The sequence below is a fragment of the Megascapheus bottae genome, chromosome 6, assembly GCF_031878675.1.
Source record: "Megascapheus bottae isolate mThoBot1 chromosome 6, mThoBot2.hap1, whole genome shotgun sequence".
Classification (NCBI taxonomy): domain Eukaryota; kingdom Metazoa; phylum Chordata; class Mammalia; order Rodentia; family Geomyidae; genus Megascapheus; species Megascapheus bottae.
In genome coordinates this window covers 5751789-5766076 of record NC_143514.1, presented here as the reverse complement: position 1 = coordinate 5766076, position 14288 = coordinate 5751789, and the positions used below count along the sequence as shown (strand labels likewise).

The window sequence follows — 14288 nt, the reverse complement described above, 5'->3', positions numbered from 1 at the left end:
TAGGCTGAGATAGGGGAGTCAGAGTTCAAAGCCAGGCAGAGAAGTTCACAAGATTTTTACATTCAGATAACCAGCAGAGGGGGAAAAAAAAAACAACCCAAAAGATAAAAAGCAAAAAATAAAAACACCCTAGAGGTGCAGGTGTGGCTCAAGAGGTAGAGTGTCAACTTTGAGTAAAAAAGCCAAGCAAAAATGTGAGGCCCTGAGTTCTAGCCCCAGGATTGGTATATGTGCAAGCACACACACAGACATGCACAAGTGTGCACACACACATCTGTGGCAAGGCAAGGGTTACACTTCTGGAACAAGCCTGACAACTGTTCTGTCTTAAAGTCTAAAATGTGCTATTTGTCACTTGAACCCTTCTGGCTGGCAGGTATGTCATGTGATTATAGGAGATGAACAAGGTTGGAATTGTTAAGGGCAAGAAGGAAAGGCCTGGGCTGGGAGTGTGGCCTAGTGGTCGAGTGCTTGCCTAGCATGCATGAAGACCCGGGTTTGATTCCTTGGTACCACATACATAGAAAAAGCCAGAAGTGGTGCTATGGCTCAAGTAGCAGAGCTATAGCCTTAAGAAAATCCAAGGACAATGCTCAGACCCTGAGTTCAAGCCCCAGGACTGGCAAAAATAAAAATTAAAAAAAAAAAAAAGGAAAGGCCCTGTTTTAGGTTAACCGACTGTCTGACTGATTCAAAATATACACTTTGGGGGTGGCTACATCAGGCCACACAGTTAATGTGAAAATGTGATACCTAGACTCACTAGAGTTCTGTTTTTGCTCTAAAACTTAGTGTATGGAAAGAAACTTCCACTATGAAAGAACTCCTTTAACAACTACTAACATGTATTTCTAGGGCTCCTACACGAAAACCTATCTCTTGTTGCTTGATCAGGAAGAGCCAATTCCTTATGGAAATAATTTATGCCAGTGTGCTGCATACAGATACAACCTAAAACAGTGGTGTCAGAGAAGTCACTGGAAAGGAAATCCAGTCTTTCTATAAAAATAGCTCATGAACTAGAAGAGATACCATTCCAAAAAAAGAAAACTATTTAAATCAAACTCATTCACTAAGAGTTATGTTTCACTTTGGGGAAAAATAATTAGGAACTATGGGAGAGTCTCTTTCTAAGGATATTTTATTCTTCCTGCTAAATTAAAAAAAATTTTAGCTTATAGAATTTATTACAGTGAGACTGGGGTCCTTCCTTTTCTTTCTTTCTCTTTTTTTTTTTTTTATTTTCTCGGTTGTGGGTCTTGAACTCTGGGCCAGGGTGCTATCCCTGAGCTCTTCAGCTCAAGGCTAGCACTCTACCTCTTTAGCCCAGCACCATGTCTGGTTTTCTGATGGTTAATTGGAGATAAGAGTATCCTCAGATCTCAGCCTCCTGAGTAGCTAAGATTACAGGTGAGAGCCACTGATGCCCAGCTCCTTTCTTTTTTTCTTCCGGTACTGGGGCTTGAACTTAGGATCTGACACTGACCATTCTTTAGCTTGTTCCTTTAAGGCAGGTGCTCTAACCCTTTAACCACAGCTCCATTTCTGTTTGCAAGTTAATTGAAGATAAGAGTCTCCTGGCCTTTTCTACCCAAGCTGGCTTTAAGCCTTGATCTCTGATCTCATCCTCCTATGGCTAGGATTACAGATGTGAGACACCAGTTCCTGAGAAAACTGTCTTCATATACATTCTTTCCTCTTATATTTTAGTGAGCAGGAAAGCCTGGGTCATGCCCGCTGTCCAAGGGAATGTCCACCAAGCTGTGGAGAATGAGGAAGGGGCATAGCCCAGTTTGTGAGGTGGTGCAGTTCATTTATCCTTCACTCAGATGTGAGTTCATCTGTGTTTCCATTCATGCCACACATAATAAAAAGCACTGAGAAGTGATCTGAGACCCTGGACTAACGTCAGGCTCAAGTAGTAATGTAGTTTCAGGATAGAGAGTGTTTGGCAGCTAATGATCAACACTTGTGTGATTTGCAGAACATTGAGCTGAAGGTTGAAGTGGAGAGCCTGAAACGAGAACTTCAGGACAAGAAACAGCATCTGGATAAAACATGGTGCGTTTGTTTGAATTCTTTGATGAACAATGTGAACATAGCAATGCTGGTGCTTTTCTAGAGTATGGCTCAATCATCTGAGAGTAAGAACTGTGGGATCAAATCATTAACCTTGCCCCTTCATTTGAATATGGTATCCCATTTGGGATACCACACACACACACACACACACACACACACACACACACACACACACGCCCACGCACGCCAGACCCTGAACTTTTTTGTTTAAGCGTAGAAGTCTACTACTTTAGCCACAACTCTACTTCTGTTTTGTTTTGATTTATTGCTAACTGGAGATCAGAGTCTCACAGACCCTCCTGCTTGGACTGGCTTTGAAACTTGATCCTTAGATCTCAGTACTAGGATTGTAGGTGTGAGCTACCAGTGCCTGGGTGAAATGATGGATTTTTCTTTTTTCTTTTTTTTTCTTTTTTTGCCAGTCCTGGGCTGGACTCAGGGCCTGAACACTGTCCTTGGACTTTCTCAAGGCTAGAGCTCTACCAGTTGAGCCATACCACCACTTCCGGCTTTTTTCTATGTATGTGGTACCGAGGAATCGAACCCGGGTCTTCATGCATGCTAGGCAAGCACTGTACCACTAGGCCAAACTCCCGGCTGAAATGATGGATTTTTATGTGCTTCTGTTAACCCTGCCAGAAATTAGTAAATTCACTAGGCCTACGTGTACAAACTTTCTGCTAAACAGTAATGAGCTAATCTGGAGACAGTGAATGAAATGTAAACAACTTTGATCACAGATTATCCATCAGTCCAGGAACAGCAAGAGCTGAGAGAAAGAATAGTATTAGCATTTTGGAATGTGGTTTTATTTATTAAACTAGGAAAGAAGGATTGATTAACTTTCGATTTGTCTTGTTCCAGTGCTAGAGCTTGAATTAAGGGCCTTCCATTCTCCCTTGGCTTTCTAGTTCAAAGTTGTTCCTCTTGAGCCACAACTCTACTTCCAGCTTTTTTGTGTGTAATTGGATATATGAGTCTCTTCAAATGTGATCCTCAGATCTCAGCCTTCTGAGTAGCTAGGATTACAAGTGTTAGCTATTAATGTCCACTAGCTAGAGCTTCTTAAATCAGGCATCCAGGCTAACTTAATGACTCAGAATATTTATGGCCTCCATTCATTTGTGTGTGTGTGTGTGTGTGTGTGTGTGTGTGTGTGTGTGTGTGTGTGTGTGTGTGCTTGCATACCTGTACTGGGACTTGAACTCAGGGACTCTTAATCTGTCTTGGCTATTTTACTCATAGCTGGTGCACGGCCATTTGAGCCACTCTGGCTTTTCACTGGTAAATTTGAGATAAGAGTCTTGTGGACTTTTCTGGCCAGGCTAGCTTTGCACTTCAGCCCTCAAATATCAGCTTCTTAAGTAGCTAGGATTATAGTTGTGGAGACTAATGCCAAATTTAACCTCCATTTTTCAGAGATTATTGTTAGCTGACCGTCTATTGGGTTTATAAGGAAAAACAGAATCCAGGTAAAACCTGATGAGTCCATTGACTTTTGTCCCTGGTACAAGCAAGAATGTCACTCTTCCCAAAGACTCTCAAATGATGAGAGAGTAAAGACAAGGCCAGCCTCTGGATCAGAGTGTCTACCATTAACCAGCGATCTATCATCTTACCAGGGACCTGTTTGGTTTCCATAGATACAGCCAACTGAGCCAAACACCCAAGTGCCTGTGGGCTTGGTGCTTTATGAGCCTATAAAGGCTCAATATTGTTCTTTACATTGAGAACAAGAGTATGGTTGTGGTTCTTACCGAATGGCAGAAATAAAATCCAACCAGAATTAAGATCACTCAAATGTCTGGTTCTCAAGTAGCTAAGGGCAGCGCCTATCTACTCTAAATCAATGGTGATACCTTACAGGCTTCAAATTTATGCCTGGACTTCATGTTTAATGATATCAGAGAAGCAAAGCTCAACTCAGACCCTGAGCTTCCATAGATTCAATGTTATCTGCATGGGACCAGAAACAAGTAGATAGAAACTGGTGCTGGTGTTTCATCTGTAATCGAGGCTGAGATCTCAGGATCACAATTTGAAGCCAGCCTAGGCAGGAAAGCCTAAGAGGTTGTTTTTTTTTTTTTTCTTTCTTTTTTTTTTGTCTGAGACTAGGACTCAAACTTAGTATTTGATGCTTTTACTCATTGGCTGGTGCTCTACCACCTGAGCCATGCCTCCAACCCCAATGAGGTTATCTATATCTCCAATTAACCCGCAGAGAGCTGGAAGTAGAGGCTTGGCTCAAGTGGTAGATCTCAAGCCTTGAGTAAAAAACTATAAAGTCCTTAGTTTAAACTATAGTACCCACTCCCCGCCCCCCCCCCCCAAAAATACTGCATTTTTCTCTCATCAGTGGACCAACCTGAGTATGCTTGTGCAGTTGTGGATCTGTCTGATGAATGCTCTGTGATTTCAGGGCTGATGTGGAGAATCTCACCACCCAGAATGAGGCGGAGCTCCGGCGCCAGTTTGAAGAGCGACAGCAGGAGACAGAGCATGTCTATGAGCTCTTGGAGAATAAGATTCAGCTTCTGCAGGAGGTGTGGCTTCCTCGAATCCATGGTTTAGGCTCCTCTTTGCCTCTTCCCTGCTCACCTGCCTTCTGCTTTACCCCTTCTGTCTACTTTTTTTTCCCTCTGTGCCAGTACTGGGGCTTGAACTCAAGACCCAGGCACTGTCCCTTACCTTTTTTGCTCAAGGTTGGTGCTCTACCATATACACCACAGCTCCATTTCTGGCTATTTGGTAGTTAATTGAAGATGAGTCTCATGGGTTTTCCTTCCTTGGACTGGCTTCAAACTATGATCCTCAGATCCAAGCCTCTGAGTAGCTGGGATTACAGGCATGAGTCACTACCCTCCCTGCCCCAGCTTCCCTCTCTTCTTTCCTTTATTCCAAAACTACCCTGTGTCTCTAAGACCTGAGCTTTAGATCTGTGCAGACACTCAGTTTTCCTTCATCCCTTCTCTCCCCGACTTCCCCTGCCAGGAATCCAGACTAGCAAAGGATGAAGCCGCCCGGATGGCCGCTCTGGTGGAAGCAGAGAAGGAATGCAACCTGGAGCTCTCAGAGAAACTGAAAGATGTCACTAAAGACAGGGAGGAGCTGCCAGGAGAGCAGAGGGAGCCACATGGATTCCAGGAAGCCCTGGCCCTCAGGGACAAGTAGGTATCTGGATGCACTTATTGTTGGGGGGCTCTTGTCAGTTCTCCAAGCTGTGGACACACAGTGGCCACATTTTCCCCCCTGGAGGGGTGATCATGGCACCTGCACCATGTCTAGCGCTCCATGGCCCCACAAGCAAAGAATTCCTCTTGGGGACTGAAGTGTTTTATTGTTGTTGGTGTTGTCATCCTCGCCGTCGTTGGTCGTGGGGCTTGAACTCTGGGCCTAGGCACTGTCCCTGAGCTCTTCAGCTCAAGGCCACCACCCTGCCCCTAGAGGCTCAGCCCCACTTCCCATTTTTTAGCGATTAATTGGAGATAAGAGTCTCATGGTCTGTAGTGCTGGGTTGGCTTTGAACTTCGATCCTCAGATCTCAGCCTCCTGAGTAGCTAGGATTGCAGGTGTGAGCCACCGCGCCTGGCTTAAGACTGAGGTTTTTTTTTTTATTAATTAATTTTTTGTGCCAATCCTGGGACCAGAACTCAGGACTAGAGTATTGTCCTCTAGTTTTGTTTTTTTTTTTTCTTTCAAGGCTATCACTTTAATCATTTGAGCCACAGCTCCACTTCCAGCTTTTTGGTGGTTAATTGGAGATGAGTCTTATGGACTTTCCTACTCAGGATGGCTTTGAACATCCATCTTAGAGTAGCTATGACAGGTGTGAGCCCCTAGTGCCCAGCTTAGTATAGAATCTTCAATGGTATCCTTTTTTTTTTTTTTTTTGCCAATCCCAGGGGACTTGAACTCAGGATCTGAGCACTGTTCTTGGGCTTTCTCAAGGATAGAACTCTACCACTTGAGCCACCATACCACTCCTGGCTTTTTCTATGTATGTGGTACTGAGGGATGGAACTGAGGTTTTCGTGCATGCTAGGCAAGCACTCTACCACTAGGCCAGACTTCCAGCCCTCCCTCCCCAGCTTCCCCCACCATACACACTTCTTGATCATTAGCAGAAGAACAGATGGAATGGAGTCAGGTAACAGATTTGCTCTTTCTTTGCCCTATTCCAGGAGAATTGAAGAACTGAGCAGGAGCCTGGCTGCCCAGGAGAGGCTGGTAGAACAACTGTCTCACGGGAAACAGCAGCTGGAAGGTGGGTCGGAGCATCCAGCCAGCATGGAAGTACAGGTAAGGCTTGCCTGTGTCCAGGATGCTTTATGCCACCGGACCCACTTCTAATGACCTATTGCTTGTATAATAGATTACTACATATGTGGCAGTTTAAAACAGCACAGATTTATCATCTCAGTTTCTGTGAGTTAGGAGTTCAGGCATAGCTTGGATGGGTTCTCATTTGCTGACTCATTTTCAGATGTGCTTAGAAAAGTAGGCTTCGAAGAGCCCCTGTGTTGCTGGCAGAATTTATTTCTAGCTGATTGCAGAAAACACAGCTTATTTTTCCAAGCCAGAAATGGAGATGAGATAGTTGCTTTTCTTACTTCTACACCCCTTTCAAGAGTTTACTCCATTAGGTGAATACACCTATGTGTGTTCCTTTTGGCTAAAGTTCAATGATGAGCAAAGTTAATTACAACTAAAAAAAAAAAATCTCACCAGGCACTGTTGACTGTGACCTGTCATCCTAGCTACTTACAAGGCTGAGATCAGAGGACTGTGGTTTAAAGACAGCCTGGGGAAGGAGTCTGTGAGACTCTTATCTCCACTTAACCACCAGAAAACCAGAAGTGGTACTTTGGTTCAAAGTGGTAGAGTGCTGGCCTTGAGCAAAAGAGCTCAGGAACAGTGCCCAGGCCCAGAGTTCCATGACTGACCATCACTGTCCCTGAACTTTTTTGATCAAAACTAAAAAAAAAAAAATCTCATTTTTGTCATACTGTATAGCACAACTATGCCATGACATACCCTCTTGGGCGGAAGCAAATTAAGTCCTTGCCTTGAAACTCTTTCAAAGGAATGGCATTACACAAAAGCATGAATACTAAGGATGGGGATTATGGGAGCCACCTAAGAATTTTGCGGACCTCACCAAATGACTTATAACTACGTAGAACACAGAATATGGCTTTATACTGAAGAAGGGTCACTACAGTGAAAATAATCATGTTAATTTCCTTCAGTATTGTTAACCTTGGGAGTTACCAGACAGGTAGTTGTAATTAGTGCTGCCTTTCAGTTCCTTGGCTTCTGGCTATGCAAAGGTGGCTTAACAATAGTAGTAGTAGTAGTAATAGTAATAATAATTATTATAGGGCCATATAATAATAAAGCAGTCCCATTACATGGAACTGGATGCTAGAGGCTGTAATCCTAGCTACCAACAGGGCTGAGATCTGTGGACTGTGGTTCAAAGTCAGCCCAGGGCAGTAAAGCCCATAAATTGCATATTTCTAGTTAACCAGCAAAAAGTCAAAAGTGAAATTATGGCTCAAATGATAGAGTGCAATCTTTAAGCAAAACTAAGGGATAGGGCCCAAGGCCCTGAGTTTAAGCTCTAGTACTCACACTCATAAAACAAAAAACCCAAATACCAAGATGTGAGAAACCACAGAATGATGTCACTCCAGGTTTGGATCCATTTTTGATGACCACTCAGGTCAGCAGTAAGCTGTACTCAAGAGTGCTTACAAGCTGTTTTTTTTTTGTTTTGGTCAGTCATTGGGCTTGAATTCAGGGCTGGAGCACTGTCTCTGAGCTTTGTGGCTTGAAACTAGGGCGCTACCACTTGAGCCACAGCTTCAGTTCTGGTTTTTGGGTTAATTAGAGATAAAACACTCACAGACTTTTCCTGCCTTGCTGGTTTTGAACTTAGCCTACTAGGATTATAGCCAGGCCAGGAGGCTTCTGATGTAGCTGTTAGCCTGGGGGTAGCTTCTTCTCTTTCCCCTAGGGAGTCAGGAATGCTACTGGTTTACAGTGTTTTTCTCCTCTTCGCTGAAGATAGTCACACTATGGCAGGGAACAGCTGGTGACCAGCTCTGCCTCTCTGGTTTATTCCTTTCTACAGCATGATGGAAGTTTTATTTATGTCAAAGTTTTATTTTGTGATGTTGTTACTGTGGGCACTGTCTCTGAGCCCTTTTGCTCAAAGCTAGTGTTTTGTAACTTGAGTTACAATTCTACTTCCAGTATTTTGGTAGTTAATTGGAGATAAGAGTCTCACAGACTTTCCTGCTTGAGCTGGCTTTGAGCATTTGCTTTCAAATGACCTAGAACACTATTAGGGAAGGGTTTGCCTTCATTATGGAGGCTCTCCCCCAACACAAATCAGCCATTCCATTTATGCAATGGAACCTAATGTAAACAGCACAGACAGCAGGGAGGCTGATTTCCTAAAATAGTGAACATTCCAGCATTACCACAGAGAAATCTCACTCTGAGGTTAAGACAAGTATGTGTTGTAAATAATCACAGCAGAGGCTGAAAACCTTGCAGGCACGAGTAGCTCAGACAGCTACAACTTCATATAAGGAGATTGTAGTTTAGTTTGGAGCAGCTTTTAGTCCCTCCCTCCGTCCCTCCAATTCCTTTCTTCCTCCCGACCTTTTGTTTTATGTGTGCCAGTCCTGAGGCTTGAACCTAGGGCCTCATATTCTTGCAGACTTTTTTTCACTGAAAGCTAGCTTTCTACCACTTGAGTCATACCTTTAACTTTCGGCATTTGATGGTTAATTGGAGATAAGGGTTTCAGTCATTTTTGCCTGAGTTGACTTTGAACCTTGATTCCCAGATCTTAGCCTTCAGAGTAGCTAGTATTACAGGAGTGAACCACTGGTGACTGGCAATGAGTGAGATTCTTTTTTTCTGAATATAGGTTTGGACAAATTTAGTTCAGTGGCTTTCAAAAGGTGGTTCCCAGACAGCAGTATCAGCTGATTTGAGAATTTGAGATTTGAGAATTTGTTAGGAATGTAAATTCTTAGGGCACACCTTAAATCTATTTATCGAATCACACCTATAGGTGGCAGATCCCAGCACTCTGCTGCACTTTAATATGTCTCCTGGCTGATTCTGATGCATGCTAAAGGTAGAAAGAAAACTACTGATTAAACTTAGCATTGTACATTAAGAAATTACTATCCAGGTACATGTGACTTCACCTCACATGTATAGCTAAAACATGTGAATAAGTTTATCAATTCAGATTGAGGATAAACTGCTAATATAAGTTTAGTGTAATTGTTTAATTCATAGTTGTTTTTCATCATGTGAAGCTGTTGTACCCGAACTCCTGGGACCCCGAAAGAACCACCAGAGGCCGAGGCCAAAGCAAAGGGGCAAGGGTCGTTTATTACGAGTTCGAACACGGACCTCTGTGCACTCGTTGCCAGTGACGCTAAGAGGTCCCCAGCAAAGATTTTACACAGCTTTTATAGTCATGTACAAACAAGTTACAGCTACAGGCTCATGATTGGATAACATTTAGTTTGATTTATGAGTATATTTCTGATTGTTTTGGGTCCTGGTGACTGCTGGACCCTGTAAACAGGCCAGTTACTGGAATTTATGTACATTAATTGTGTTCCTGGAATAGATGTTTACCATAACCATGGGGCCCTAAAGTCTTCACTTCCCAGAACAAGGTGGGCCTAGAGGGGGTTTCTTAGCTTGTCCATTCCTCATTCCTCAAAGCTTGTTCTCACATTTTACTTTGTTATATGCCTTCAGTACATTTTACTATAGTTACTGTATTATACACATTTAGAATACATTTACTATATTAAATTATTGCAAAAGCCCTTAGTTTCACCTTAACAACATACTTCCTTTCAGTTACAAGTTGTGTAATCATGGGTGAGTGCTTAAGCATTTAAAATAGTGTTTGCTAAACTAGAAACCAATGGCTAACATCTGTCATTTTAGTTACTCAGTTCGAAGAAAGCTCAAGCAAAAAAAGTTTGAGAGAATCTCTCCAATTAACTAACAAAATATTGGACTGGAGGCATGTCTCATGTGAGAGGGCACCAGCAGAATAAGCAAGCCAAGCAAGAGCATGAAGTTGAGTTAAAGATTAGATATTATGACCATGTTCTTTTAAATTAATTGCACCTTCTTAATGAAATATAAAAACAGGTATAGAATCTATAGATGAAAATCCTCAGCTCAATGAGAGCTGACGATTTTGTACAAACCCATGTAATTAGCATCCGAAACAAGATATATACAAATCTTCAGAGCCTGGAGTGTGGCCTACTGGTAGAGTACTCACTTAGCATGCATGAATCCCTGGGTTCAATTCCTCAGCACTACATTCACACATAAAACCCGGAAGGGGTGCTGTGGCTCAAGTGATATAGAGTATATAGCCCAAGAACAGTGCCCAAGCCCTGAGTTCAAGCCCCAGGACTGGCCAAAAAAAAAAAAAAAAATCTTCATCACCCAGAAACTACTGTGTGACTTCTGTCCCTGTAGATGTTAGTCTTCAAATAAATGGAATCACACAGGATGTACTCACTTGCATGTGACCCATTTGACTTACAATGTTTTCTGAGTTTCATGTATCACACAGTTTATTCTTTTTTTTTTTTTTTTTGTGGGTCATGGGGCTTGAACTCTGCCTGGGCACTGCCCCTGAGCTCTTCAGCTCAAGGCTACTGCCCTACCCCATGAGCCAAGCCTCACTTCCCATTTTCTAGAGGTTAATTGGAGATAAGCGTCTCAGAACGATTTGTGCCTGGGCTGGCTTTGAGCCTTGATCCTCAGATCTCAGCCTCCTGAGTAGCTAGGATTACAAGTGTGAGCCACCAGGCCCGGCAGAGTTTATTCTTTTATTGCAGTTAATACTGCATTGTATGAACATCCAAAAATATGTCCTATCATGAAAGGAACATATATTTATTGTGAAAAATTACAGAATACAAGTGAGGAAACAAAAGTAAATAATTACCCACAATCCCATTCTCCAGATAAACTCATAATTTGTATATCTGCTTTGAAATTGTTTTTTGGTCGATTGTGGGGCTTGAATTCAGGGCCTGGGCACTGCCCCTGAGCTCTTTTGTTCAAGGTTCACACTCTACCACTTTGAGCCATAGCACTGCTTCCAGTTTTGGTGGTTAATTAGAGATAAAGATTCTCATAGACTTTCCTGCCTGGGCTGGCATATATCAGATCTCAGCCTCCTGGGTAGCTAGGACTACAGGTGTGAGCTACCAGTGTCCCACTTGAAATTTTGGTTATAAATTATACATATAAATAAAGAATACACATGTATATACATACATTTATCATAAATATTACCAAAATTCTCATTTTACGTTAACGTTTACTTAGTCTTAGTTCCAGATAATTAGTGTGTTAAACTGGAACAGTCTTAGTTTTAACTATGGATGGAATCTTTTTTTTTTTTTTTTTTTTTTGCCAGTCCTGGGCTTGAGCTCAGGGCTTGAGCACTGTCTTTGGATTTTTCTCAAGGCTAGCACTCTACCACTTGAGCCTCAGCACCACTTCTGGCTTTTTCTAAGTATGTGGTACCAAGGAATCGAACCCGGGTCTTCGTGCATGCTAGGCAAGCACTCTACCACTAGGCCAAACTCCGGGCTCTATGGAATCATTTTTAAATTTAGAAGAAAACCGAATAATACCTGAATTTATTGCCCCAAATTCAAATGATACATAGTTCATAGAAAAAAGAGAAAATGTCATTTAGCTGTTCTCCTTCAATTTTGTTTGCTTCCCAATAAGTAACTACAAAAGCTTGATGAAGGTATTAATAGGGATCGTGAAATGCTAACTCTATTGTAACATTTTTTCCTTGTAAATTTTATTGTAAAGAGTTTGAGTTACAAGATTGCTGCCACATACTGGTCATCTTTTCTGTGATTGTTTTATTTTATAATAGCAGATGATCATGTTAGGACTAATCCTAGTACAGTAGCTTACTGACAACACTGAGATGCAATTTCTTAAAATATTTTCTTTGTTGAATAAGGAATATTATTCCTGTTAGACACCAGATATGTATAGTTCTCTCAGTCTTTACCTATAGCAAATATATTCTTTAATGGCTTTCTCATTATTTGTATGTAGGTTCTTAAGCTTCTAAGCCAAATCATCTATGTCTTGTCATTACCAAGCCAAATCATCTATTGTCTTGTCATTAAAGTTTGGAGGGAAGCTCAGTGCTGGGGGCTCTTACCTGTAATCCTAGCTCTTCAGGAGGCTGAGATCTGAGGATAAAGGTTTAAAGCCAGTGCAGGCAGAAAAAGATTCAGGAGACTCTTATATCCAATTAAGCACTAAAAAGCCAGTAGTGGTAGTATGGCCCAAGTGGTAGAAAGCTAGCTTTGAATGGATAAACTAAGACTTTGAGTTCAAACAAAAACAAGAGAACAAAAACCACCCCAAATTTAGAGGACATTAGTTGCATGTAGAGTCTTGTTTGGGGTTGGCACCCAAAAGTTTCAATAAGTAATGTTTATTAATGTTTTAATTTGTAGTTTCATGGATTTTTTTTTTTTTTGAGTCCTTGCTGGTCTTTGGGACAATTAAGTGGGTGTGAAGAGGAGTGCCTGGATATAAGCAGTTTGTCTTTCAGGGTGTGTTCGGAAAATCTTTGCCTTAATTTCACATGACTATTGAGCTCACAACCTAGAGGATACAAAAATGCAGCTATATTTCTACTTGGAATTGTATATTACAGTCCTGCTTTATTTATACGAGGTTATATATGCAATGTCTGTCACGCTCTAAGGACTAGCTTCTCTGTGAAGCTACAAGATGATACTTTATGGAAGTGGGGCTGTGGCTCAGGAGTAGTGTGGTAGCCTTGAGCTGAAGAGCTCAGGGACAGCGCCCAGGCCCAGAGTTCAAGCTTTATGACACACACACACACACACACACACACACACACACACACGAAAAGAAAAAGATTATGTTCTGGTGATTAGCACAGTACAATTGTATGTTTTAAAAATTATTCCAGTGCATTCCTTATAACATTAAAATAAGAATGTTAGGATTAAGCTAAACACTAGCATTTTCCACCAGGTCATCTTACTTAATCCTCAGTAGGAATTTGGGGTTTGTTATGAGTTCTCAGTGACATTTGTAGGTGTGTGAGCAGGCGAAGTAATTCACCAATAGGCAGGTAATATGATGCAACATATTTTATTGATTTAACATAGCTTAGCAGAGTTAACACTCTATTCTAGTTACTATATTCTAGTCCTAAATTGCCTAATTCTATCTTGTTTATCCAGCACACCCACTGGACTCACCTTTCCAATATCTCTTAGTCCCAAAGTCAAACAAGGCCTGCCCATCAGCTGTTAAGACACAGCTCCCAGTCCTGCAGAGGTATGAGCTCTGGGGCGCTCCGCAAGTCTCTGGTCCTTGTCAGTCTTCTGGGGAGAGAAGTAGCTTCTGTAAGCCAAAGACCCTCAAACCACAGTCTTGGTTAAGGCCAGCAGAAGTGCTGTCCCTCATTCTGGGTCCTTTGCTTATATGGGTCCTTGGCTGTTCCTCCCTGGCCCAAACTCCTTCTAGCTTGATTTGAATTGGTTATGCCATGGTTCTTACTTGGTCTGGATTGGTTACACCCTTGGTTGATGGTGCCCAGAGATGTGCTGGTACTTTACTCTAGCTATTGTTCTATCTCCTATGCCCAGGTGTCTGGGCTCTTAGGTATTTTATGATTACTCTGTCTTGTAAGCCATGCTCCTGACAATTCCTATGGTTATGGTCATATGTATCCTTGCATTGGTTTTATCTCCCCTGTTCACATGCCTTTAGATACAAGCTTGTATTGGCAATATATTTCTTTAAGTATTTAAGCTGTATTTCATCACTTTGTTTTTCATTCTAAGCATATTCATTATATTAGTATTTTCCAATCATATTCATTTAGTATTTTCATATCATATTCATTATTCTAATATTTTCACATCATATTATGTTAGTATTTTCACATCATTAGTTCTACCTTTACATCTTTATGCTCATAACAGTAGGTCACTAACCAGAGCTTTATGCTGGGGATTAAGGGTTAGAACCCACTTTTACTCGGTTTATCCCGGTAGATCAAGTAGGTGGACGTTAGCATTGGTGTCTGAGGTTATAGCTCTGTCGGTCTGGTA

General features: G+C 41.8%; 1 protein-coding gene across 2 annotated transcripts in view; it reads left to right on the top strand.

Moving 5' to 3' along the window:
* Pde4dip (phosphodiesterase 4D interacting protein) overlaps positions 1–14288 on the top strand; it is a 138773-nt gene that overhangs the window by 54847 nt on the left and 69638 nt on the right. The window contains exons 5-8 of one of the 2 annotated variants that reach the window (XM_090334170.1): positions 1985–2061; positions 4502–4625; positions 5074–5249; positions 6264–6381. In XM_090334170.1, the coding sequence (XP_090190296.1) occupies positions 1985–2061; positions 4502–4625; positions 5074–5249; positions 6264–6381 (495 nt within the window). Of the gene's footprint in view, positions 1–1984; positions 2062–4501; positions 4626–5073; positions 5254–6263; positions 6382–14288 lie in introns of those variants that run through there. The other variant, XM_090334169.1, reaches the window with a different exon arrangement.